This window comes from Zonotrichia leucophrys, chromosome 3 (genome assembly GCF_028769735.1).
Source record: "Zonotrichia leucophrys gambelii isolate GWCS_2022_RI chromosome 3, RI_Zleu_2.0, whole genome shotgun sequence".
NCBI classification, from domain to species: Eukaryota; Metazoa; Chordata; class Aves; order Passeriformes; family Passerellidae; genus Zonotrichia; species Zonotrichia leucophrys.
The window spans coordinates 113,570,781-113,598,478 of NC_088172.1; the positions used below are offsets into that span (position 1 = coordinate 113,570,781).

The 27,698-nt window shown below is 38.4% G+C and overlaps 1 protein-coding gene across 1 annotated transcript in view; it reads left to right on the top strand.

Annotated features, from left to right (window-relative positions):
- ELP3 (elongator acetyltransferase complex subunit 3) overlaps nt 1-27,698 on the top strand; it is a 170,224-nt gene that overhangs the window by 62,847 nt on the left and 79,679 nt on the right. The window contains exons 8-9 of the mRNA XM_064710079.1: nt 15,193-15,354; nt 23,595-23,721. Coding sequence (XP_064566149.1) covers nt 15,193-15,354; nt 23,595-23,721 — 289 coding nt within the window. The remainder of the gene's footprint in view (nt 1-15,192; nt 15,355-23,594; nt 23,722-27,698) is intronic.

Consider the following 27,698-nt stretch of genomic DNA (forward strand, 5'->3'; position numbering starts at 1 on the left):
AGGCCTGAAGAGCCACTTGTGCTCATGCTGGGCCTTTTTTTCAGAGGGTTTTTCAGTCATAGAACCATTTCTTGGGATTAAAACGTGGTAAAAATACTGAGAAAGAGAAGGATAAGGAAGGAAATGGGTGTGGTTTAGGGTTTTTACCTCAGAATGGATCAGGACTGAAGTGCCTCTGAACTCAGCCACTTGTGCTTGTACTGGGCCTTTTTCTCAGAGGGTTTTTTCAGTGGTAGAGTCATTCCTTGGGGTTGAAATGTGGTGAAAATACTGAGAAAGAGAGGGGAAAATAGAAGGAAATGGGGGTGTTTAGGGTTTTTAGCTCGTGTGAATTAGGCCTGAAGTGTCCCTGAACTGAGCCACTTGTGCCCATCCTGTGTCTTTCCTTCTTGGGAGAGATTTTGTGTGGCAGAGCCATTCCTTGAGGTTAAAATGTGGTGAAAATACTGAGGAAGAGGAGGAAAAATAGAAGGAAATGGGGGTGGTTTAGGGTTTTTACCTCAGAGTGGATCAGGCCTGAAGAGCCACTTGTGCTCATCCTGGGCCTTTTTTTCAGAGGGATTTTTCAGTGGTAGAGCCATTCCTTGGGGTTAAAACGTGGTAAAAATACTGAGAAAGAGAATTAAAAATAGGAGGAAATGGGTGTGGTTTAGGGTTTTTACCTCAGAATGGATCAGGACTGAAGTGCCTCTGAACTCAGCCACTTGTGCTTGTACTGGGCCTTTTTCTCAGAGGGTTTTTTCAGTGGTAGAGTCATTCCTTGGGGTTAAAATGTGATAAAAATACAGAGAAAGGGAAGGAAATGGCTGTGTTTTATGGGTTAAACTGTGGGAAAAACATGGTGAAAGAAAAGAAAACTGGTGTGTTTTAGGTTTTTTACCTCAGAATGGATGGGGCCTGAAGTGTGTCTGAACTGAGCCAATCCTGCTCATCCTGTGTCTTTTCTTCTTGGGAGGGATTTTGTGTGGCAGAGCCATTCCTTGAGGTAAAAATGTGGTGAAAATACTGAGGAAGAGAAGGAAATGGGGGTGGTTTAGGGTTTTTACCTCAGAATGGATCAGGCCTGAAGTGCCTCTGAACTCAGCCACTTGTGATCGTGCTGGGCCTTTTTTTCAGAGGGTTTTTCAGTCATAGAACCATTTCTTGGGATTAAAACGTGGTAAAAATACTGAGAAATAGAATTGAAAATAGGAGGAAATGGGGGTGTTTTAGGGTTTTTACCTCAGAGTGGATTTGGCCTGAGATGTCTCTGAACTGAGCCACTTGTGCTCACTGTGGGCCTTTTTCTCAGAGGGTTTTTTCAGTGGTAGAGTCATTCCTTGGGGTTAAAATGTGATAAAAATACAGAGAAAGGGAAGGAAATGGCTGTGTTTTATGGGTTAAAATGTGATAAAACATTGTGAAAGAGAAGAAAACTGGTGTGTTTTAGGTTTTTTACCTCGGAATGGATGGGGCCTGAAGTGTGTCTGAACTGAGCCAATCCTGCTCATCCTGTGTCTTTTCTTCTTGGGAGGGATTTTGTGTGGCAGAGCCATTCCTTGGGGTAAAAATGTGTTAAAAATACTGAGAAAGAGATGGAAAAAGAGGAGTAAATGCATGTTCTTTACGATTTTTATGTCAGAGAGGATTGGACTCTCAACTTAGCCACTTGTGCTTGTGCTGAGCCTTTTTTTTCAGAGGGTTTTTACAGTGGTAGAGCCATTCCTAGGGGTTAAAATGTGGTAAAAATACAGAGAAAGAGAGGGAAATGGGTGTATTTTAGAGTTTTCACCTCAGAATGGATCAGGTCTGAGATGTCTCCGAACTGAGCCAGTTGTGCTCCTGCTGGGCATTTTTTCAAAGACTTTTTGGGTGGCAGAGCCATTCCTTGGGATTAAAATGTGGTAAAAACACTGAGAAAGAGAAAATAACTGGTGTGGTTTAGGTTTTTTACCTCAGAATGGATTTGGCCTGAAGAGTCTCTGAACTGAGCTGCTTGTGCTGGGCCTTTTTTTCCAAGGATTTTTGGGAGGCAGAGCCATTCCTTGGGGTTAAAATGTGGCAAAAATACAGAGAAAGAGAAGAAAATCGGGGTGTTTGGTGGGTTAAAATGTAGTAAAACCATCGTGAAAGAGTAGAAAATTGGTGTGTTGTGGGGTTTTTACCTCAGAATGGATCAGGCCTGAAATGTGTCTGATCTGTGACACTTGTGCTCCTGCTGGGCCTTTTCTTCTTTGGAGGGATTTTGGGTGGCAGAGCCATTCCTTGGGGTTAAAATGTGGTGAAAATACTGAGAAAGAGTAGAAAACAAGTGTGTTCCAGGTTTTTTACCTCAGACTGGATTAAGCATGAAGTGTCTCTGAACTGAGCTGCTTGTGCTCATGCTTGGCTTTTTTTCCAAGGGATTTTCAGTGGTAGAGCCATTCCTTGGAGTTAAAATGTGGTAAAAAAATGAAAACCAGAAGTGGGTGTGTTTTATGGGTTAAAATGTGGTAAAAATACTGACAAAGAGAAAATAACTGGTGTGGTTTAGGGTTTTTACCTCAGAGTGGATCAGGCCTGAAGTGTGTCTGAACTGAGCCACTTGTGCTGGGCCTTTTTTTCGGAAGGTTTTTTGGTAGTAGAGCCATTCCTTGGGGTTAAAATGTGGTAAAAAACATGAAAACCAGAAGTGGGTGTGTTTTATGGGTTAAAATGTGGTAAAAACAATGAGAAAGAGAAAATAACTGGTGTGGTTTAGGTGTTTTACCTCAGGATGTGTTAGGCCCGAAGCGTCTCTGAACTGAGCCGCTCCCACTCATGTTTTGCCTTTTTTTCTGTGGATTTTCGTGTGTCAGAGCCATTCCTTGGGGGTTAAAATGTGGTAAAAAAAATGAAAACCAGAAGTGGGTGTGTTTTATGGGTTAAAATGTGGTAAAAACAATGAGAAAGAGAAAATAACTGGTGTGGTTTAGGTGTTTTACCTCAGGATGTGTTAGGCCCGAAGCGTCTCTGCACTGAGCCGCACCCACTCATGTTTTGCCTTTTTTTCTGTGGATTATCGTGTGTCAGAGCCATTCAATGGGGGTTAAAATGTGGTAAAAAAAATGAAAACCAGAAGTGGGTGTGTTTTATGGGTTAAAATGTGGTAAAAACAATGAGAAAGAGAAAATAACTGGTGTGGTTTAGGTGTTTTACCTCAGGATGTGTTAGGCCTGAAGCGTCTCTGAGCTGAGCCGCTCCCACTCATGTTTTGCCTTTTTTTCTGTGGATTTTCGTGTGTCAGAGCCATTCCTTGGGGGTTAAAATGTGTTAAAAAACATGAAAACCAGAAGTGGGTGTGTTTTATGGGTTAAAATGTGGTAAAAACAATGAGAAAGAGAAAATAACTGGTGTGGTTTAGGTGTTTTACCTCAGGATGTGTTAGGCCCGAAGCGTCTCTGCACTGAGCCGCTCCCACTCATGTTTTGCCTTTTTTTCTGTGGATTTTCGTGTGTCAGAGCCATTCCTTGGGGGTTAAAATGTGGTAAAAACATCAAGAAAGAGTAGAGAACCGGTGTTTTGCAGGGTTTTTACCTCAGAAAGAATTCCATTGTGGATTTTGAAACAAGTGACACAGCAGGAGGGAGCAGAATTATCTGTTGGTGGCATCGCCTGGAGGGAAAAAAAGTTGTTTTCCCTTATCTTTTAGCAGGCGTAGATACTGTTACCTTATCTAAATGGTGTTTTAGTCAATAAATGGCTGTATTTTTAGCAACTTTTTTTTCGGGCTTTGAAAGCTTGAACCTTGGCTGCTAAGAAACCAAACTGCTCTGTCGTAGTCCGGGTGCTGGTGATAAAGGAAGCTCTGAAACGTTGTAATAAAAATGTTGTAAGAAAAAGGGAGCAGCAAAAAGTCAAATAATTGGCATTTGAGCTTTCAGAAATGCCTGCTCTGGGCAATCATCAAAGCTGCAGCTTTTGAAATGTGTCAGTGAGTGAGGTTTGCCGCCTGCTTTGTCAGAAAATTCCCTGATTCTGGGTTTATTCACAGGGAATTGTGGCTGCTGAATGAATTCTTGCTGAATTTATTCCCCGGCTGCCCTGTGGTAAAGCAGAGTTGGTAAAGATCAAGATCAGGGATGTAATTTCAGTAATGGCTGAGGATGTGTTATTTGTGGGTTATAGTGACAATTTTCCCTTCAGAAACCTGTGGGGTCATTTTGGGGTTTAATTCTGCATTTCTGGATGTGTCTGTGTGACACCCAGGCCTGTGGGCACCAAAAAGGGTTTATTTGTGACATTTTAAACCTGTTTGAGGTGCTGGATCTTCCCAATCTTTGCTCTCACCCAGGAATTTTCCTGGCCCAGGATTCCTGATTAAAATTCTCGATTTTCCCCTCCAAACATTCCAGTCTTCCCACAGGACTCTTTGGAAATGAAGGGCACCAAAAAGGGATTATTTGTGACATTTTAAATCTGTTTGTGGTGCTGGATCTTCCCAATCTTTGCTCTCACCCAGGAACTTTCCTGGCCCAGGATTCCTGAATAAAATTCTTGATTTTCCCCTCCAAACATTCCAGTCTTCCCACAGGACTCTTTGGAAATGAAGGGCACCAAAAAGGGTTTATTTGTGACATTTTAAACCTGTTTGAGGTGCTGGATCTTCCCAATCTTTGCTCTTCCCCAGGAATTTTCCTGGCCCAGGATTCCTGAATAAAATTCTTGATTTTCCCCTCCAAACATTCCAGTCTTCCCACAGGACTCTGGAAATGAAGGGCACCAAAAAGGGTTTATATATAACATTTTAAACCTGTTTGAGGTGCTGGATGTTCCCAATCTTTGCTCTTCCCCATGAATTTTCCTGGCCCAGGATTCCTGAATAAAATTCTCGATTTTCCCCTCCAAACATTCCGGTGTTCCCACAGGACTCTTTGGAAATGAAGGGCACCAAAAAGGGTTTATTTGTGACATTTTAAACCTGTTTGTGGTGCTGGATCTTCCCAATCTTTGCTCTTCCCCAGGAATTTTCCTGGCCCAGGATTCCTGATTAAAATTCTCGATTTTCCCCTCCAAACATTCCAATCTTCCCACAGGACTCTTTGGAAATGAAGGGCACCAAAAAGGGTTTATTTGTGACATTTTAAACCTGTTTGGGGTGCTGGACCTTCCCAATCTTTGCTCTTCCTCAGGAATTTTCCTGGCCCAGGATTCCTGATTAAAATTCTCGATTTTCCCCTCCAAACATTCCAGTCTTCCCACAGGACTCTGGAAATGAAGGGCACCAAAAAGGGTTTATATATAACATTTTAAACCTGTTTGTGGTGCTGGATCTTCCCAATCTTTGCTCTTCCCCAGGAATTTTCCTGGCCCAGGATTCCTGATTAAAATTCTTGATTTTCCCCTCCAAACATTCCAGTCTTCCCACAGGACTCTGGAAATGAAGGGCACCAAAAAGGGTTTATATATAACATTTTAAACCTGTTTGAGGTGCTGGATCTTCCCAATCTTTGCTCTTCCCCAGGAACTATTCTGGCCCAGGATTCCTGAATAAAATTCTCGATTTTCCCCTCCAAACATTCCGGTGTTCCCACAGGACTCTTTGGAAATGAAGGGCACCAAAAAGGGTTTATATATAACATTTTAAACCTGTTTGTGGTGCTGGATCTTCCCAATCTTTGCTCTTCCCCAGGAATTTTCCTGGCCCAGGATTCCTGATTAAAATTCTTGATTTTCCCCTCCCAACATTCCAATCTTCCCACAGGACTCTTTGGAAATGAAGGGCACCAAAAAGGGTTTATTTGTGACATTTTAAACCTGTTTGGGGTGCTGGACCTTCCCAATCTTTGCTCTTCCTCGAGTGAAGACCAGGAACTTTCCAATTTTTTTGGGGGTGGCTGAGTTGGTTTAGATCATTCTTTCCAATTTTTTAGGGTGGCTGAGTTAGTTTAGATCCTTTTTTCCAATTTTATGGGGTGGCTGAGTTGGTTTAGATCCTTCTTTCCAATTTATGGAGTGGTCGAGTTGTTTTAGATCCTTTTCAATTTTTGAGGTGGCTGAGTTAGTTTAGATCCTTTTTTCCAATTTTATGGGGTGGCTGTGCTGGTTTAGATCCTTTTTTCAAGTTTTTGGGGTTTAGATCCTTCTTTCCATTTTTTTATGGTGCCTGAGTTGGTTTAGATAATTCTTTCCTATTTTATTGGATGCCTGTTTTGGTTTAGATTCTTCTTTCCAATTTTATGGGCTGGATGTGCTGGTTTAGATCCTTCTTTACAAGTTTTGGGGTGGCTGATTTGTTTCAGATCTTTCTTTCCAATTTTGGGTGTGCTGAGTTGTTTTAGATCTTTCTTTCCAATTTTTGGGGTCACAGAGTTGGTTTAGATCCTTCTTTCCAATTTTCTATGGTGCCTGAATTGGTTTAGATAATTCTTTCCAATTTTTTGGGTGTATTGGTTGGTTTAGATCCTTCTTTCCAATTTTTTTGGGGGTGGCTGAGTTGGTTTAGATCATTCTTTCCAATTTTTTAGGGTGGCTGAGTTAGTTTAGATCCTTTTTTCCAATTTTATGGGGTGGCTGTGCTGGTTTAGATCCTTTTTTCAAGTTTTTGGGGTTTAGATCCTTCTTTCCAATTTTATTGGGTGCCTGTTTTGGTTTAGATCCTTCTTTCCAGTTTTGTGGGGTTCAGATCCTTCTTTCCAATTTTTGGGTTGGCTGAGTTAGTTTAGATAATTCTTTATAATTTTTTAGGGTGGCTGAGTTGGTTTAGATCCTTTTTTCCAATTTTGTGGGCTGGATGTGCTGGTTCAGATCCTTCTTTCCAGTTTTTTGGGGTTTAGATCCTTCTTTCCAATTTTTTATGGTGCCTGAATTGGTTTAGATAATTCTTTCCAATTTTTTGGGTGTATTGGTTGGTTTAGATCCTTCCTTCCTGTTTTATGGGCTGGATGTGCTGGTTTAGATCCTTCTTTCCAAGTTTTTGGGGTTTAGATCTTTCTTACCAATTTTGTGGGGTTTAGATCCTTCTTTCCAATTTTTGGGGTCGCAGAGTTGGTTTGATCCTTCTTTCCAATTTTTTATGGTGCCTGAATTGGTTTAGATAATTCTTTCCAATTTTTGGGGTGTATTGGTTGGTTTAGATCCTTCTTTCCAATTTTATGGGTGGCTGTGCTGGTTTAGATCTTTCTTTCCAAGTTTTTGGGGTTCAGATCCTTCTTTCCAATTTTATTGGGTGCCTGTTTTGGTTTAGATCCTTCTTTCCAATTTTTGGGATGGCTGAGTTGTTTTAGATCATTCTTTCCAATTTTTAGAGTGGGTGAGCTGGTTTGGACCCTTTCCAATTTTTCTGGTGCCTGATTGGGTTTAGATCCTTCTTTCCAATTTTTGGGATGGCTGAGTTGTTTTAGATCATTCTTTCCAATTTTTTAGGGTGGCTGAGTTAGTTTAGATAATTCTTTCCAAGTTTTTGGGGTTTAGATCCTTCTTTCCAATTTTTTATGGTGCCTGAATTGGTTTAGATAATTCTTTCCAGTTTTTTGGGTGTATTGGTTGGTTTAGATCCTTCTTTCCAAATTTTGAGGTGGCTGAGTTGTTTTAGATAATTCTTTATAATTTTTTAGGGTGGCTGAGTTAGTTTAGATAATTTTTTCCAATTTTTTTGGTGTATTGGTTGGTTTAGATCCTTCTTTCCAATTTTTGGGGTGGCTGAGTTGTTTTAGATCATTCTTTATAATTTTTTGGGGTGGCTGAGTTGGTTTAGATCCTTCTTTCCAATTTTTGGGGTGGCTGAGTTGGTTTAGATCATTCTTTCCAATTTTGTGGGGTTTAGATCCTTCTTTCCAATTTTATGGGGTGACTGATTTGTTTTAGATCCTTCTTTCCAGTTTTGTGGGGTTCAGATCCTTCTTTCCAATTTTTTGGGTTGGCTGAGTTAGTTTAGATAATTTTTTCCAATTTTTGAGGTGGCTGATTTGGTTTAGATAATTTTTTCCAATTTTATGGGATGGATGTGCTGGTTTAGATCTTTCTTTCCAAGTTTTTGGGGTTCAGATCATTCTTTCCAATTTTTTAGGGTGGCTGAGTTAGTTTAGATAATTCTTTCCAAGTTTTTAGGGTGGGTGAGTAAAAAAAGAGTAAAAAGAGTAAAAAAAGAGTAAAAAAAGAGCAAAAAAATGAGTAAAAAAGAGAAAAAAACAAGTAAAAAGAATGAGTAAAAAAAGTAAAAGAATGAGTAAAAAAAGTAAAAGAATGAGTTAAAAAAAGAGTGAAAAATGAGTAAAAAAAGAAAAAAGTAAAAAAGTTTAAAACGAGTAAAAAAAGTAAAAAAAAGAGTAAAAAAGAGTAAAAAGTGAGTAAAAAAAGAGTAAAAAAAGAGTAAAAAATTGAGTAAAAAACAAGTAAAAAGAATGAGTAAAAAAAGAGTAAAAAAAGAGTAAAAAATTGAGTTAAAAAACGAGTAAAAAGAATGAGTAAAAAAAGAAAAAAGTAAAAAAGTTTAAAACGAGTAAAAAAAGTAAAAAAGAGTAAAAAGAGTAAAAAAAGAGTAAAAAAAGAGCAAAAAAATGAGTAAAAAAGAGAAAAAAACAAGTAAAAAGAATGAGTAAAAAAAGTAAAAGAATGAGTAAAAAAAGAGTAAAAAAATGAGTTAAAAAAAGAGTGAAAAATGAGTAAAAAGAATGAGTAAAAAAAAGAGTAAAGAGTAAAAAAAGTAAAAAAGAGTAAAAAAAGAAAAAAGTAAAAAAGTTTAAAAAGAGTAAAAAAAGTAAAAAAAAGAGTAAAAAAGAGTAAAAAATGAGTTAAAAAGTTAGAAAAGGAGTAAAAAAAGAGTAAAAAATTGAGTAAAAAAAACGAGTAAAAAAACGAGTAAAAAAGAGTAAAACATGAGTAAAAAGAATGACTAAAAAAAAGTGTAAAAAAGAGTTAAAAAATGAGCAACAACTGAGTAAAAAAAGAGTAAAAAAAAATCAGTAAAAAAATTAAAAAATGAGTAAAAAAAGCTTTTCCCACCGAAGTTATTATTCCAAATCCAATTTTCCCTAAACCATCCTGGAATTTTGGGATTTCAAAGCTTTTCCCTCTCAATATTTTATTCCAATTTTCCCCAAACCATCCTGGAATTTTGGGATTTCCAAGCTTTTCCCACCCAATATTTTATTCCAATTCCAATTTTCCCCAAACCATCCTGGAATTTTTGGGATTTCAAAGCTTTTCCCACCCAATATTTTATTCCAATTTTCCCCAAACCATCCCGGAATTTTTGGAATTTCAAAGCTTTTCCCACTCAATATTTTATTCCAATTTTCCCTAAACCATCCTGGAATTTTTGGGATTTTCCCACCCAATATTTTATTCCAATTTTCCCTAAACCATCCTGGAATTTTTGGGATTTTCCCACCCAATATTTTATTCCCATTTTCCCCAAACCATCCTGGAATTTTGGGATTTCAAAGCTTTTCCCTCTCAATATTTTATTCCAATTTTCCCCAAACCACCCTGGAATTTTTGGGATTTCCAAGCTTTTCCCTCTCAATATTTTATTCCAATTTTCCCCAAGCCATCCCAGAATTTTTGGGATTTTCCCATCCAATATTTTATTCCCATTTTCCCCAAACCATCCTGGAATTTTTGGGATTTTCCCACCCAATATTTTATTCCAATTTTCCCCAAACCATCCTGGAATTTTTGGGATTTTCCCTCTCAATATTTTATTCCAATTTTCCCTAAACCATCCTGGAATTTTGGGATTTCAAAGCTTTTGGGATTTTCCCACCCAATATTTTATTCCCATTTTCCCTAAATCATTCTGGAATTTTGGGATTTCAAAGCTTTTCCCACCCAGTATTTTATTCCAATTTTCCCCAAACCATCCTGGAATTTTTGGGATTTTCCCACCCAATATTTTATTCCAATTTTCCCTAAACCATCCTGGAATTTTGGGATTTCAAAGCTTTTCCCTCTCAATATTTTATTCCAATTTTCCCTAAACCATCCTGGAATTTTGGGATTTCCAAGCTTTTCCCACTCAATACTTTATTCCAGTTTTATTTTGGAATATATTTTATTCTGATTTTCCTGTGGGTTTTTTTTCCTCTCTGTTTGGGATTTGCCTATGAGATCCCCACAATTTGATTTAAAAAATCCCCTTAAATCTTGAATTTAAATCCACATTTTTGATACAACCCTGTCTGGTGTTTCCAGCATTGAAAACGGTGAAAATCGAATATAAAACAGCATTAAATGGATTTATTTTTACATTGAAATATATAAAACAGCCTTAAATTGATTTCTTTTTTCATTTAAATATATAAAACAGCCTCAAATTGATTTCTTTTTTTCCATTTAAATATATAAAACAGCCTTAAATTGATTTATTTTTACATTTAAATATATAAAACAGCCTCAAATTCATTTATTTTTACATTTAAATATATAAAACAGCCTTAAATGGATTTATTTTTACATTTAAATATATAAAACAGCCTCAAATTCATTTATTTTTACATTTAAATATATAAAACAGCATTAAATTGATTTATTTTTACATTTAAATATATAAAACAGCCTTAAATTGATTTCTTTTTTTCATTTAAATATATAAAACAGCCTCAAATTCATTTATTTTTAAATTTAAATATATAAAACAGCCTTAAATTGATTTCTTTTTTTCATTTAAATATATAAAACAGCCTCAAATTCATTTATTTTTAAATTTAAATATATAAAACAGCATTAAATTGATTTATTTTTACATTTAAATATATAAAACAGCCTCAAATTCATTTATTTTTAAATTTAAATATATAAAACAGCCTTAAATTGATTTATTTTTAAATTTAAATATATAAAACAGCCTTAAATTGATTTCTTTTTTTCATTTAAATATATAAAACAGCCTTAAATTCATTTATTTTTACATTTAAATATATAAAACAGCCTTAAATTGATTTCTTTTTTCATTTAAATATATAAAACAGCATTAAATGGATTTTTTTTTCATTTAAATATACAAAACAGCATTAAATTGATTTCTTTTTTCATTTAAATATATAAAACAGCCTTAAATGGATTTATTTTTTCATTTAAATATATAAAACAGCCTCAAATTCATTTATTTTTACATTTAAATATATAAAACAGCATTAAATTGATTTATTTTTACATTTAAATATATAAAACAGCCTTAAATTGATTTCTTTTTTTCATTTAAATATATAAAACAGCCTCAAATTCATTTATTTTTAAATTTAAATATATAAAACAGCATTAAATTGATTTCTTTTTTTCATTTAAATATATAAAACAGCCTTAAATTGATTTCTTTTTTCATTTAAATATATAAAACAGCATTAAATTGATTTCTTTTTTTCCATTTAAATATATAAAACAGCCTTAAATTGATTTATTTTTAAATTTAAATATATAAAACAGCCTTAAATTGATTTATTTTTAAATTTAAATATATAAAACAGCCTTAAATGGATTTATTTTTTCATTTAAATATATAAAACAGCCTCAAATTGATTTCTTTTTCAATTTCAATAAAATATCAAATGTTAATTTAGTTGTATAACACATCTTTGTGCTGGGTAACAATTAAATGGCAGAGTTACATAAATCCAATTTTAATTAAACTTTTAATTCCCGTCCACTTGGGATATTTCTTTTTTTATTTTGCCTTTTAAACCAATTAATCCTTTGAATGTTGAATATCCAAATGAACCTTTTGGATTCAACAGCAGAGAAAAAAAAAACCCCAAAAAAATCAAATTTCCCTTGCTTTCTTCTGGCAGTTTAATTAATTTTATTCTTTAATTATTTTTATTCTTTAATTATTTTTATTTTTTAATTATTTAATTATTCTCTTCTCTCTATATTTTAATTATAATAATATAAATAATGATATAATATAATATAATATAATATAATATAATATAATATAATATAATATAATATAATATAATATAATATAATATAAATAATAAAAAATAATTGATATAAAATAAATTATAATCATAATTATTTTTATTTATTTATTATTTATTTTCCTTTCTCTGTTCCCACCCTGATTTTTGAGTTAACAGGAGCAGCTTCCCTTTGTCCCAAGTTAGCCAAAACTTTATTTTTATTTTTTTTATTTTTTTTCACTCTTTTATTTTAATATATTTTAATTTTTGCAAATTGGAGTCTGCCCATGATTCACGTTTGCCTGTGAATAAACAATTGGCTGTCAGATCAGTGAGCCACAAACTTGGAAATGTTCAATAATTTGAATTTTATTTATTTATTTTAATTCTTCTTTTGACAGCCTGTCCCCCAAATATCTCCGTATTTTTATAAATTTTAATTTACATTAATTTGTTGAACAGTTTGAAGGGAATTCATATTTTTTAATGAGTTTGAACCCACTTGGGGATTTTATTTTGATTTTTTTTTGCAGTTTAAAGGATTTTAATTGGGGTTTTTTTTGAGGGAGAAATTTTGGTTTGTGCTGGTTTTATTCCCATTTTTATTTTATTTCCATTTTGATTTATTTCTATTTTATTTCCATTTTTATTTCCATTTTATTTTGATTTTTTTTTTGCAGTTTAAAGGATTTTAATTGGATTTTTTTTGAGGGAGAAATTTTGGTTTGTGCTGGTTTTATTCCCATTTTTATTTATTTTTATTTCCATTTTTATTTTTATTTTAATTTCACTTCCATTCAAAAATTCCCAGCAATCTGATGCTGAATCTTTATAAACTCCCCATAAAAACCTGAATTACTCATCCTGAATTTGGGGGTGCCAATATGAAAATTTGAATTTTATTCATTTATTTTAATTCTTCTTTTGACAGCCTGTCCCCCAAATATCTCCGTATTTATTTATAAACTTAAATTTACATTAATTTGTTGAACAATTTGAAGGGAATTCTTATTTTTTTAATGAGTTTGAACCCACTTGGGGATTTTATTTTGGTTTTTTTTTTGAAGTTTAAAGGATTTTAATTGGGATTTTTGGGGGGGAAAATTGTGTATTGTGCTGGTTTTATTTCCGTTTTTATTTATTTCTATTTTATTTCCATTTTTATTTCCATTTTATTTTTATTTTATTTCACCTCCATTCAAAAATTCCCAGCAATTTTCCTCATCAAAACCTGAATTACTCATCCTGAATTTGGGGGTGCCAATATGAAAATTTGAATTTTATTCATTTATTTTAATCCTTCTTTTGACAGCCTGTCCCCCAAATATCTCCGTATTTTTATAAATTTTAATTTCCATTAATTTGTTGAACAGTTTGAAGGGAATTCTTATTTTTTTAATGAGTTTGAACCCACTTGGGGATTTTATTTTGGTTTTTTTTTGCAGTTTAAAGGATTTTAATTGGGGTTTTTTTGGGGGGAAAATTGTGTATTGTGCTGGTTTTATTTCCGTTTTTATTTTATTTCCATTTTGATTTATTTCTGTTTTATTTCCATTTTTATTTCCATTTTATTTTGATTTTTTTTTTGCAGTTTAAAGGATTTTAATTGGGGTTTTTTGGGGGGAAAATTGTGTATTGTGCTGGTTTTATTTCCATTTTTATTTATTTTTATTTCCATTTTTATTTTTATTTTATTTCACTTCCATTCAAAAATTTCCAACAGTTTGATGCTGAATCTTTATAAACTCCCCATAAAAACCTGAATTACTCATCCTGAATTTGGGGGTGCCAATATGAAAATTTGAATTTTATTTATTTATTTTAATTCATCTTTTGACAGCCTGTCCCCCAAATATCTCCGTATTTTTATAAATTTGAATTTACATTAATTTGTTGAACAGTTTGAAGGGAATTCTTATTTTTTTAATGAGTTTGAACCCACTTGGGGATTTTATTTTGGGGTTTTTTTGCTTTTTTTAATGAAGTTTGAAGGATTTTAATTGGATTTTTTTGGGGGGGAATTTTGTTTTGTGATGGTTTTATTTCCATTTTTATTTAAAACTTAAAACTCAAAATTTGTGGGTTTTAACCAGAAATGGGATTTTTCCATGCAGGAGAGGAATAAAAGTTAAATTTTAATATTTAATCCTTAAAAACCTCACCTGGAAAATGCCAGAAATTCTTTTCCAGTTCATTTAAAATCCAGAATTGGTGGATTTTAACCAGAAATGGGATTTTTCTCTACAGGTACTCAAAGAATAAATTTTAAATTTTACCCTTTAATCCATAAAAATCCTCATTTGGAACACCCCAGAAACTCCTCCCAAGGTCATTTAAAACCCAAAACTGGTGGATTTTAACCAGAAATGGGATTTTTCCCCACAGGTACTCGGAGTGGAATAAATGTTAATTTTTTCCCTTTAATCCTCAAAACCCTCACTTGGAACAGCCCAGAAATTCTTCCCTATATCCCTAAAAACCCCAAACAGGTGGATTTTAACCAGAAATGGGATTTTTCTCTACAGGTACTCAAAGAATAAATTTTAAATTTTACCCTTTAATCCTTAAAAATCCTCATTTGGAACACCCCAGAAATTTTTCCTGATATCCCTAAAATCCCCAAACTGGTGGGTTTTGAGCAGAAATGGGATTTTTCTCTACAGGTACTCAAAGAATAAATTTTTAACTTTTAACCTTTAATCCTTAAAAATCCTCATTTGGAACCCCCCAGAAATTCTTTTCCAGTTCATTCAAAATCCAGAATTGGTGGGTTTTAACCAGAAATGGGATTTTTCCCCACAGGTACTCGGAGAAGAATAAATGTTAAATTTTCACTTTTAACCCTTAAAACCCTCACTTGGAACACCCCAGAAATTCCTCCTGATATCCCTAAAAATCCCCAAACTGGTGGGTTTTGACCAGAAATGGGATTTTTCTCTACAGGTACTCAAAGAATAAATTTTAAATTTTACCCTTTAATCCTTAAAAATCCTCACTTGGAACACCCCAGAAACTCCTCCCAAGGTCATTTAAAACCCCAAACTTGTTGGTTTTGAGCAGAAATGGGATTTTTTCCCCGCAGGTACTCAGAGAAGAATAAATGTTAAATTTTAACCCTTAAAAACCCTCACTTGGAACAGCCCAGAAATTTTTCCTGATATCCCTAAAATCCCCAAACGGGTGGATTTTAACCAGAAATGGGATTTTTCTCTACAGGTACTCAGAGAAGAATAAACGTTAAATTTTAACTTTTAACCCTTAAAACCCTCACTTGGAACACCCCAGAAATTTTTCCCTATATCCCTAAAAACCCCAAACGGGTGGATTTTGACCAGAAATGTGATTTTTCCCTCAGGTACTCGGAGCGGAGCCGCAGGCGCTGCGTCGGCATCACCATCGAGACGCGGCCGGATTACTGCCTGCGGCCACACCTGAGCGCCATGCTGGGCTACGGCTGCACGCGGCTGGAGATCGGCGTGCAGAGCGTCTACGAGGACGTGGCCCGGGACACCAACAGGTGAGGGACACCATGGACAGGGACACCTTCCTGGGGACACCAACAGGGCAGGGACACCGTCCCAGCTGGGCTACGGCTGCACGCGGCTGGAGATCGGCGTGCAGAGCGTCTACGAGGACGTGGCCAGGGACACCAACAGGTGAGGGGACACTGACAGGGCAGGGACACCAGTCCAGGGCAGGGACACCATTGACAGGGCAGGGACACCAATCCATGGCAGGGACACCATTGACAGGGCAGGGACACCAATCCAGGGCAGGGACACCATTGACAGGGCAGGGACACCATTGACAGGGCAGGGACACCATTGACAGGGCAGGGACACCAACAGGTGAGGGACACCATTGACAGGGCAGGGACACCATTGACAGGGCAGGGACACCGTCCCAGCTGGGCTACGGCTGCACGCGGCTGGAGATCGGCGTGCAGAGCGTCTACGAGGACGTGGCCAGGGACACCAACAGGTGAGGGGACACTGACAGGGACACCAACAGGTGAGGGGACACTGACAGGGACACCAATCCATGGCAGGGACACCATCCCAGGGCAGGGACACCTTCCTGGGGCAGGGACACCTTCCTGGGGACACCAACAGGTGAGGGACACCAATCCAGGGCAGGGACACCTTCCTGGGGACACCAACAGGTGAGGGACATCAATCCAGGGCAGGGACACCTTCCTGGGGACACCAATTCCTGTCAGGGACACCAATCCAGGGCAGGGACACCTTCCTGGGGACACCAACAGGTGAGGGACACCAATCCAGGGCAGGGACACCTTCCTGGGGACACCAACAGGTGAGGGACACATTGACAGGGCAGGGACACCTTCATGGGGACACCAACAGATGAGGGACACCAATCCAGGGACACCAGTCCAGGGCAGGGACACCTTCCTGGGGCAGGGACACCTTCCTGGGGACACCAACAGGTGAGGGACACCAATCCATGTCAGGGACACCATCCCAGGGCAGGGACACCAATCCAGGGCAGGGACACCTTCCTGGGGACACCATTGACAGGGCAGGGACACCAATCCAGGGCAGGGACACCGTCCCAGCTGGGCTACGGCTGCACGCGCCTGGAGATCGGCGTGCAGAGCGTCTACAAGGATGTGGCCAGGGACACCAACAGGTGAGGGGACACCATGGACAGGGACACCAACAGGTGAGGGACACCAATGACAGGGCAGGGACACCAACAGGTGAGGGGACACCAATCCATGTCAGGGACACCAACAGGTGAGGGACACATTGACAGGGACACCAATCCAGGGCAGGGACACCTTCATGGGGCAGGGACACCATGTCAGGGACACCAACAGGTGAGGGACACCAATCCAGGGCAGGGACACCAACAAGGCAGGGACACCTTCCTGGGGACACCATTGACAGGGCAGGGACACCAATCCAGGGACACCAATCCATGTCAGGGACACCAATCCAGGGCAGGGACACCAATCCAGGGCAGGGACACCAACAAGGCAGGGACACCTTCATGGGGACACCATTGACAGGGCAGGGACACCAATCCCAGGCAGGGGCACCATCCTGGGGACACCAATCCTTGTCAGGGACACCAATCCAGGGCAGGGACACCAATCCATGGCAGGGACACCATCCCAGGGCAGGGACACCAACAGGTGAGGGGACATTGACAGGGACACCAATCCATGGCAGGGACACCATCCCAGGGCAGGGACACCTTCCTGGGGACACCAACAGGTGAGGGGACACCATTGACAGGGCAGGGACACCTTCATGGGGACACTCCCAGGTGAGGGACACCAATCCAGGGCAGGGACACCTTCCTGGGGACACCAACAGGGCAGGGACACCTTCCTGGGGCAGGGACACCATCCCAGGGACACCAGCAGGTGAGGGGACACCATTGACAGGGCAGGGACACCAATCCAGGGCAGGGACACCATCCCAGGGCAGGGACACCAATGACAGGGCAGGGACACCGTCCCAGCTGGGCTACGGCTGCACGCGGCTGGAGATCGGCGTGCAGAGCGTCTACGAGGACGTGGCCAGGGACACCAACAGGTGAGGGGACACTGACAGGGACACCAACAGGTGAGGGGACATTGACAGGGACACCATTGACAGGGACACCAACAGGTGAGGGGACACTGACAGGGACACCAACAGGTGAGGGACACCTTCATGAGGACACCAGTCCATGTCAGGGACACCAACAGGTGAGGGACACCAATGACAGGGACACCAACAGGGCAGGGACACCAATCCAGGGCAGGGACACCAATCCAGGGCAGGGACACCAATCCAGGGCAGGGACACCATCCCAGGGCAGGGACATCAATCCATGTCAGGGACACCTTCCTGGGGACACCAACAGGTGAGGGACACCAATCCAGGGACACCATTGACAGGGCAGGGACACCTTCATGGGGACACCAACAGGTGAGGGGACACCATTGACAGGGCAGGGACACCAATCCATGTCAGGGACACCATCCCAGCTGGCATGGGACACCATCCCAGGGACACCAACAGGTGAGGGACACCAATCCATGGCAGGGACACCAACAGGGCAGGGACACCTTCATGGGGACACCAACAGGTGAGGGGACATTGACAGGGACACCAGTCCATGTCAGGGACACCTTCCTGGGGACACCATTGACAGGGCAGGGACACCAATCCATGTCAGGGACACCTTCATGGGGCAGGGACACCAGTCCAGGGACACCAACAGGTGAGGGACACCAATCCATGTCAGGGACACCATCCCGGGGCAGGGACACCATCCCAGGGACACCAATCCAGGGCAGGGACACCATGGACAGGGCAGGGACACCTTCCTGGGGACACCATTGACAGGGCAGGGACACCGTCCCAGCTGGGCTACGGCTGCACGCGGCTGGAGATCGGCGTGCAGAGCGTCTACGAGGACGTGGCCAGGGACACCAACAGGTGAGGGGACACTGACAGGGACACCATTGACAGGGCAGGGACACCAATCCATGGCAGGGACACCAATCCAGGTCAGGGACACCAACAGGTGAGGGACACCATTGACAGGGACACCAACAGGTGAGGGACACCATGGACAGGGACACCTTCCTGGGGACACCAACAGGGCAGGGACACCATTGACAGGGCAGGGACACCAACAGGTGAGGGACACATTGACAGGGCAGGGACACCTTCCTGGGGACACCATTGATAGGGCAGGGACACCAATCCAGGGCAGGGACACCAACAGGGCAGGGACACCATTGACAGGACAGGGACACCATCCCAGGGCAGGGACACCTTCATGGGGACACCATTGACAGGGCAGGGACACCGTCCCAGCTGGGCTACGGCTGCACGCGGCTGGAGATCGGCGTGCAGAGCGTCTACGAGGACGTGGCCAGGGACACCAACAGGTGAGGGACACCATGGACAGGGACACCAGTCCAGGGCAGGGACACCAACAGGTGAGGGACATTGACAGGGCAGGGACACCAACAGGTGAGGGGACACTGACAGGGACACCAATCCAGGGCAGGGACACCATCCCGGGGCAGGGACAACAATGACAGGGCAGGGACACCAATCCAGGGCAGGGACACCATCCCAGGGCAGGGACACCATTGACAGGGCAGGGACACCAACAGGTGAGGGACACCAGTCCAGGGCAGGGACACCTTCCTGGGGACACCAACAGGGCAGGGACACCATTGACAGGGCAGGGACACCTTCCTGGGGACACCATTGATAGGGCAGGGACACCAACCCAGGGCAGGGACACCTTCCTGGGGACACCAATCCAGGGCAGGGACAGTGTCCCAGGGCAGGGACACCATCCCAGAGACACCAGCAGGTGAGGGACACCAATCCATGTCAGGGACACTGTCCCAGGGCAGGGACACCGTCCCAGCTGGGCTACGGCTGCACGCGGCTGGAGATCGGCGTGCAGAGCGTCTACGAGGACGTGGCCCGGGACACCAACAGGTGAGGGGACACTGACAGGGACACCAACAGGTGAGGGACACCATTGACAGGGCAGGGACACCGTCCCAGCTGGGCTACGGCTGCACGCGCCTCGAGATCGGCGTGCAGAGCGTCTACAAGGATGTGGCCCGGGACACCAACAGGTGAGGGGACACCAGTCCAGGGCAGGGACACCTTCATGGGGACACCATGGACAGGGCAGGGACACCGTCCCAGCTGGGCTACGGCTGCACGCGGCTGGAGATCGGCGTGCAGAGCGTCTGCGAGGACGTGGCCAGGGACACCAACAGGTGAGGGGACATTGACAGGGCAGGGACACCAACAGGTGAGGGGACATTGACAGGGACACCATTGACAGGGCAGGGACACCAACAGGTGAGGGGACATTGACAGGGCAGGGACCCCTTCATGGGGACACCAACAGGTGAGGGACACATTGACAGGGACACCAATCCATGTCAGGGACACCATCCCAGGGCAGGGACACCTTCCTGGGGACACCAGTCCATGTCAGGGACACCAACAGGTGAGGGACATCTATCCAGGGCAGGGACACCAATCCAGGGCAGGGACACCATCCTGGGGCAAGGACACCATCCCAGCTGGCATGGGACACCATCCCAGGGACACCAACAGGTGAGGGACACCAATCCATGGCAGGGACACCAACAAGGCAGGGACACCTTCATGGGGACACCATTGACAGGGCAGGGACACCAACCCAGGGACACCAGTCCATGTCAGGGACACCAATCCATGTCAGGGACACCTTCATGGGGACACCATTGACAGGGCAGGGACACCAACAGGTGAGGGACACATTGGCAGGGACACCTTCCTGCCCTGGATAAAAATAAAATTATAAATGAGAGTGGGTTTAAAGGTGGATCCTGTGGCTGAGAGCGAGGGAGAGAGGGTCGGAAAATAAAAATAAATGGAATTAATGGTGGTGAAAGGGATTGGGATTTTATCCAGAGGGGTTTGGGATGGGGAAAATAAACAATCACCGGCAGGGATTCCTGGGAATGGGAATGGGATTGGGATTGAAATTGGAATTAGAAATGAAAATGGAGTTAGAATTCCAATAGGGAGGGGTTGGGAGGAAATGGAAATGGGATTGGAGTTGGAATTGGAAATTGGAATTGGAAATGGAATTGAAATGGAATTTGGAATTGAGAATTGGAATTGGAATTGGAAATGGAATTTGGAATTTGGAATTGAGAATTGGAAATGGAATTTGGAATTGGAATTGGAATTGGAAATGGAATTTGGAATTGGGAATTGAAATTGGAATTCCAGTAGTGAGGAATTTGAAATGGAATTGCAGTTGGAATTGGGAATGGAAATGGAATTTGGAATTGAGAATTAAAATTGGAGTTCCAGTAGGGAGGAATTGGGAATGGAATTGGGATTGGGAATTGGAATTTGGAATTGAGAATTGGAAATGGAAATGAAATTGGAATTCCAGTAGGGAGGAATTGGAATTTGGAATTGAGAATTGGAATTGAAAATGAAATTTGGAATTGGGAATTGAAATTGGAATTCCAGTAGGGAGGAATTGAAATTGGAATTGGGAATGAAAATGGAATTTGGAATTGAAAATTGGAAATGGAATTTGCAATTGAGAATTGAAATTGGAAATGGAATTCAGAATTGAGAATTGGAAATGGAGTTGGAATTTTTAATTGAGAATTGGAATTGGGAATGGAAATGGAATTTGGAATTGAGAATTGGAATTTGGAAATGGAATTGGAATTGGAAATGGACATGGAATTCCAGTGGGGAGGAATTGGAATTGGGAATTGGAAATAGAATTGGAAATGGAATTGGAATTCCAATAGGGAGGAATTGGAAATGGAATTGGGAATGGGAATTGGAATTGGGAATGGAATTGGGATTGGGAATTGGAATTGGAAATGGAATTGGAAATGGAATTGGGAATGGAATGGAGAATTGGGATGGGATTGGAATTGGTGTTGGAATTCCAATAGAGAGGAATTGGAATTCCAGGAGTTGTGAGGAATTGGAGGAATTGGAATTGGAGGAATTGGAATTGGAATTGGAATTGGAATTCCAATAGGGAGGAATTGGAATTGGGAAATGGAAATGGAAATGGAAATTGGAATTCCAATAGGGAGGAATTGGAAATGGGAATTGGAAATGGAATTGGGATTGGGAATTGGAATTGGGAATGGAATTGGGAATGGAATGGAGAATTGGGATGGGATTGGAATTGGTGTTGGAATTCCAATAGAGAGGAATTGGAATTCCAGGAGTTGTGAGGAATTGGAGGAATTGGAATTGGAATTGGAGGAATTGAAATTGGAATTGGAATTGGAATTCCAATAGGGAAGAATTGGAATTGGGAAATGGAAATCAGAATTGGAATTGGGAAATGGAAATGGAATTGGAATTCCAATAGGGAGGAATTGGAATTGGAAATGGAAATAGGAATTGGAAATGGAATTGGAAATGGAAATGGAAATGGAAATTCCATTTCCAAATTGGGAATTGGAATTGGAATTCCAGTTGGAGAAATTGGAATTGGAATTGGGAATTGGAATTGGAATTGGAATTGGAATTGGAATTCCAATAGGGAAGAATTGGAATTGGGAAATGGAAATCAGAATTGGAATTGGGAAATGGAAATGGAAATTGGAATTCCAATAGGGAGGAATTGGAATTGGGAATTGGAATTGGGAATTGGAATTGGGAATTGGAATTGGAAATGGAATTGGAATTGGAATTCCAATAGGGAGGATTGGGGAGGAATTGGAAATTCCATTTCCAAATTGGGAATTGGAATTGGAATTGGGAAATGGAGTTGGAATTGGGAATTGGAATTGGGAATGGGAATTTGGGTTCTGTCCCTGTGGCAGAGCATGGAACCCTCTGGAATCCTGAATTTTTGGGAATTTCGTGTTTCTCCAGGAGGGATTTTTGGGGTGATTTCTCTGCTTTCCCTCGTTCCCATCCTTTCTCGCCTTTTTATTCCCATTTTTTCCCACCTGGATTTCCAAGCTGGATTCCAACATCTTTTCCTGGATCTGCAAATCCCAGCTCATCCCCTTCCCACAGAATTCCCAATTCCAACCCCACCAAACCCCAAAAATCTCATTTTCACCCCATCCCCACCCCAAACCACCCCCCCAGGGTGGTGATCCCATCTGAACACAAAAATTACTTTTCTTTTTTTTTCCTTTTTTTTCCTTTTTTCCCTTTTTTCCCCCTTTTTTCCCCTTTTTTCCCCTTTTTTTTCCCTTTTTTTTCCTTTTTTTCCCTTTTTTTCTTTTTTTCCCTTTTTTCCTTTTTTTTTCCTTTTTTCCCCTTTTTTTTCCTTTTTTCCCCCTTTTTCCCCCTTTTTTTCCCCTTTCTTTCCCCTTTTTCCCCCTTTTCCCTTTCTTTCCCTTTTTTTCCCCTTTCTTTCCCTTTTTTCCTTCCTTTTTTTCTTTTTTTTCCCTTTTTTCCCCTCCCTTTCCTCCCCCTTTTGTTTTCCTTTATTTTTCCCCACCCCTTTTTTTTCCCCTTTTTCCCCCCTTTTGTTTTCCCCTTTTTTCCCTTTTTCCCTTTTTTCTTTTTTTCCCTTTTTTTTCTCTTTATTTTCCCTTTATTTTCCCTTTTTTTTCCCTTCTTTTTCCCCTTTTATTTCTCCCTTTTTTCCCCTTTTTTTTCCCTTTTTTTTCCTTCCTTTTTCCCCCATTTTTTCCCCTTTTTTCCTTTCCTTTTTTTCCCCTTTTCTTCCTTTTTTCCTTCCTTTTTTCCTTCCTTTTTTCCTTCCTTTTTCTCCGTCCTTTTTTTTTCCTTTTTTCCCCTTTTTTTCTCTTTATTTTCCCTTTATTTTCCCTTCTTTTTCCATTCTTTTTCCCCTTTTATTTCCCCTTTTTTTCCCCCTTTTTTTCCTTTATTTCCCCCATTTCCCTGACTGTGTCTGTCCGTCTGTCCGTCCCTTTTTTCCCCCTTTTTTTCCCTTTATTTTTCCTTTCTTTTCCCCCTCTTTTCCCCCCTTTTTCCCCCTTTTTTCCCTTTATTTTTCCTTTCTTTTCCCCCTTTTCCCCCATTTCCCTGACTCTGTCTGTCCGTCTGTCCGTCCTTTTTCCTCCTTTCCCCCCCTTTTTTTCCTTTTTTCCCCCTTTTTCCCCCCTTTTATTTCCCTTTTTTTCCCCTTTATTTTTCCCTTTTTCCCCCCCTTTTTTTCCCCTTTTTCCCCCCCTTTTCCCCTTTATTTCCCCTTATCCCCCCTTTATTTCCCTGACGGTGTCCGTCTGTCCGTCCGCAGGGGTCACACTGTCCGTGCAGTCTGTGAGTGTTTCGAGCTGGCCAAGGCCGCGGGGTTCAAGGTGGTGGCGCACATGATGCCCGACCTGCCCAACGTGGGGCTGGAGAGGGACCTCGAGCAGTTCTCCGTGAGTTTATTTATATTTATTTCATGTAAAATCTGCAATTCTCACTTCTTCCGTTTCATTTTATAAACCTATATTCTCATTTTTTACCCATTTTATTTTATAAACCTCAATTCTCAATTTTTACCCATTTTATTTTACCTCAATTCTCAATTTTTACCCATTTTATTTTACCTCAATTCTCAATTTTTACCCATTTTATTTTAAAAACCTCAATTCTCCCTTTTTTCCCAATTCTCCATTTTTCCCATTTATTTTAAACCTCAATTCTCAATTTTTACCCATTTTATTTTATATTCTCCCTTTTTTCCCCATTTTATTTTATAAACCTCAATTCTCCCTTTTTCCCATTTTATTTTATAAACCTCAATTCTCCCTTTTTTACCCATTTTATTTTAAAACCTCAATTCTCCTTTTTCCCCATTTTATTTTACCTCAATTCTCCCTTTTTTCCCCATTTTAAAAACCTCAATTCTCCCTTTTTTCCATTTATTTTATAAACCTCAGTTCTCCCTTTTTCCATTTCATTTTATAAATCTCAATTCTCAATTTTTCCCCCATTTTATTATAAAAACCTCAATTCTCAATTTTTCCCCATTTCATTTTACCTCAATTTCTCAATTTTTACCCATTTTATTTTACCTCAATTCTCCCTTTTTTCCCAATTTTTTTTAAAACCTCAATTCTCATTTTCCCCATTTTATATTAAATCTCAATTCTCAATTTTTCCCCATTTTAAAAAACCTCAATTCTCCCTTTTTTCTTCATTTTATTTTATAAATCTCAATTCTCTTTTTTTTCCCATTTTATTTTATAAACCTCAATTCTCCCTTTTTCCCCATTTTATTTTAAAAACCTCAATTCTCCCTTTCCCTTTAATATAAACCTCAATTCTCAATTTACCCATTCATTTTACCTCAATTTTCATATTTTACCCATTTATACCTCAATTCTCCCTTTTTCCCCATTTTATTTTAAAAACCTCAATTCTCAATTTTTCCCCATTTTATTTTAAAAAACCTCATTTTCCTCCATTTTATTTTATAAACCTCAATTCTCATTTTTCCCCCATTTTATTTTAAAAACCTCAATTCTCCCTTTTTTCCCCAATTCTCCCTTTTCCCCCATTTTATTTTATAAATCCCAATTCTCCATTTCCCCCATTTTATTTTACCTCAATTCTCCCTTTTTTCCCCAATTCTCCCTTTTTCCCCATTTTATTTTATAAACCTCAATTCTCCTTTTTCCCCCATTTTATTTTAAAAATCCCAATTCTCCATTTCCCCATTTTATTTAACCTCAATTCTCCCTTTTTTCCCCAATTCTCCCTTTTTCCCCATTTTATTTTATAAACCTCAATTCTCCATTTTTCCCCATTTTATTTTAAAAATCTCTTTTTTCCCCATTTTATTTTATAAACCTCAATTCTCCCTTCTTTCCCCAATTCTCCATTTTTCCCCATTTTATTTTATAAACCTCAATTCTCCATTTTTACCCATTTTATTTTATTTTATAAACCTCAATTCTCCCTTTTTTCCCCATTTTATTTTACCTCAATATCCAAGTTACCCATTTTATTTAAAAACCTCATTTCTCAATTTTTCCCCATTTTATTTAAAAACCTCAATTCTCATTTTAACCCATTTATAGAAAAACATCAATTCTCAATTTTTACATTTATTTTAAAACACTCAATTCTCCCTTTTACACCAATTCTCCTTTTGTCCATTTTATTTTATAAACTCAATTCTCAAGTTTTACCCCATTTTATGTTTATATTCACCCTTTTTTCCCATTTTATTTATAAACCTTCAATTCTCAATTTTTACCCAGTTTATTTATAAACTCAATTCTCCTTTTTTTCCATTTTATTTTATTTTAAAAACTCAATTCTCCGTTTTTTTCCATTTTTATTTTATAAATCTCATTCTCATTTTTACCCATTTTATTTTATAAACTATATTCTCATTTTTTCCATTTTATTTTATAAACTCAATTCTCATTTTTTCCCAATTTTATTTTAAAAAATCTCTTTTTCTCCCATTTTATTTTATAAAACTCGATTCTCTTTTTTCCAATTCTCCCTTTTTCCATATTTATTTATAAACCAATTTCTCATTTTTTACCATTTTATTTTATTTGAAAACTCAATTCTTCTTTTTTCCCATTTTAAAAAACCTCAATTCTCCTTTTTTTCCATTTTATTTTACCTCAATTCTCCCTTTTTAATATAATGTTTATAAATCTCAATTCTCAAATTTTACCCATTTTATTTTATAAACCTCAATTCATCAAATTTTACCATTTAATTCATAACCTCAATTCTCCTTTTTTCCCCATTTTATTCATAAACCTCAATTCCCCTGTTTCCCCATTTTTTTCATAAACCTCAATTCTCCTGTTTCCCCATTTTATTTTAAAAACCTCAATTCTCCTTTTTTTTCCATTTTATTTATAAACCTCAATTCTCCTTTTTCCATATTCATTTTATAAATCCAAATTAACAACTTTTTTCCCATTTAATTTTATTTTAAAAGCCTCAATTTACCTTTTTCCAATTCTCCATTTTTAATCATTTATTTTAAAAACTCAATTCTTCCTTTTTACCATTTTATTTAAAAACCTATTTTCCCCCATTTTATTTTAAAAACCTCAACTCTCCCTTTTTTCCCCAATTCTCAATTTTTACCCATTTTATTTTATAAATCCAAATCTCAATTTTTACCCATTTTATTTTATTTTATAAACTCAAATTCTCCCTTCTTTCCAATTCTCAATTTTTACCATTTTATATTATAAAATCCCAATCTCCCTTTTTTCCCCCCATTTTATTTTAAAAACCTCTTTTTCCCCATTTTATTTTATAAACCTCAATTCTCAATTTTTCCCCATTTTATTTTATATTCTCCCTTTTTTCCCCATTTTATTTTATAAACCTCAATTCTCAATTTTTCCCCATTTTATTTTAAAAAACCTCATTTCTCCTTTTTTCCCCCCATGGAAAACTCCCATTACCACATTTCTTCCTAAAGGGCAAACCATTTAAAATTAATTTTTTTATATAAAATAAGATGGAAAAAACCCAAAAAACCCCAAGATTTGTTGAATTCCTTGATGCAGAAAATGAATTTTTTGACTCACGCAGTTCTGACTCACCGGGGTCCCTGTGGGGAAAAATTTCTCATTTTTTTCATTTTTTCCAAGGTGATTTTCCCTCTTGGATTTCAAATAAAACTCAATTCCAAGCTGGAAAAAATCCCCTCTGCAAGGGGATTAATCACAAAATAATTACAAAATAATTAGAAATTAATTAGGAATTAATTGCAAAATCAGCGTGTGTGTTATAAAGTGTTTTGGTAGAAGGAAAAATCAAATTATTGCTGGGGAAAATGGAATGATTTTCCATTGGGAGGAACAAAGAGCAAGGATTTAAAAACTTGGGTTTATTTTCAGGTTTTGTGGTTTATTTTTTTTTTATCTGACTCAAAATTGGGTGGTTTTTATTTTTTTATTATATTATATTTTTATATTATATTTTTATTTTATATTATATTTTTATATTTTTATAATTTTGTATTATATTATAATTTATTTTATATTATATTTTTATTCTATGTTATATTTTTATATTTTTATAATTTTATTTTATATTATATTTTTATATTTTTATAATTTTATATTATATTTTTATATTATATTTTTATTTTATATTATATTTTTATATTTTTATAATTTTGTATTATATTATAATTTATATTATATTATATTTTTTATATTATATTTTTATTTTATTTTATATTTTTATATTTTTATAATTTTATATTATATTATATTTTTATATTATATTTTTATTTTATATTATATTTTTATATTTTTATAATATAATATATTTTTATATTTTTATATTATATTATATTTTTATTATATTTTATTTTTGAAATAATGCAGAGATTGGGGGAGGAATCCCAGGGGGAGCTTGG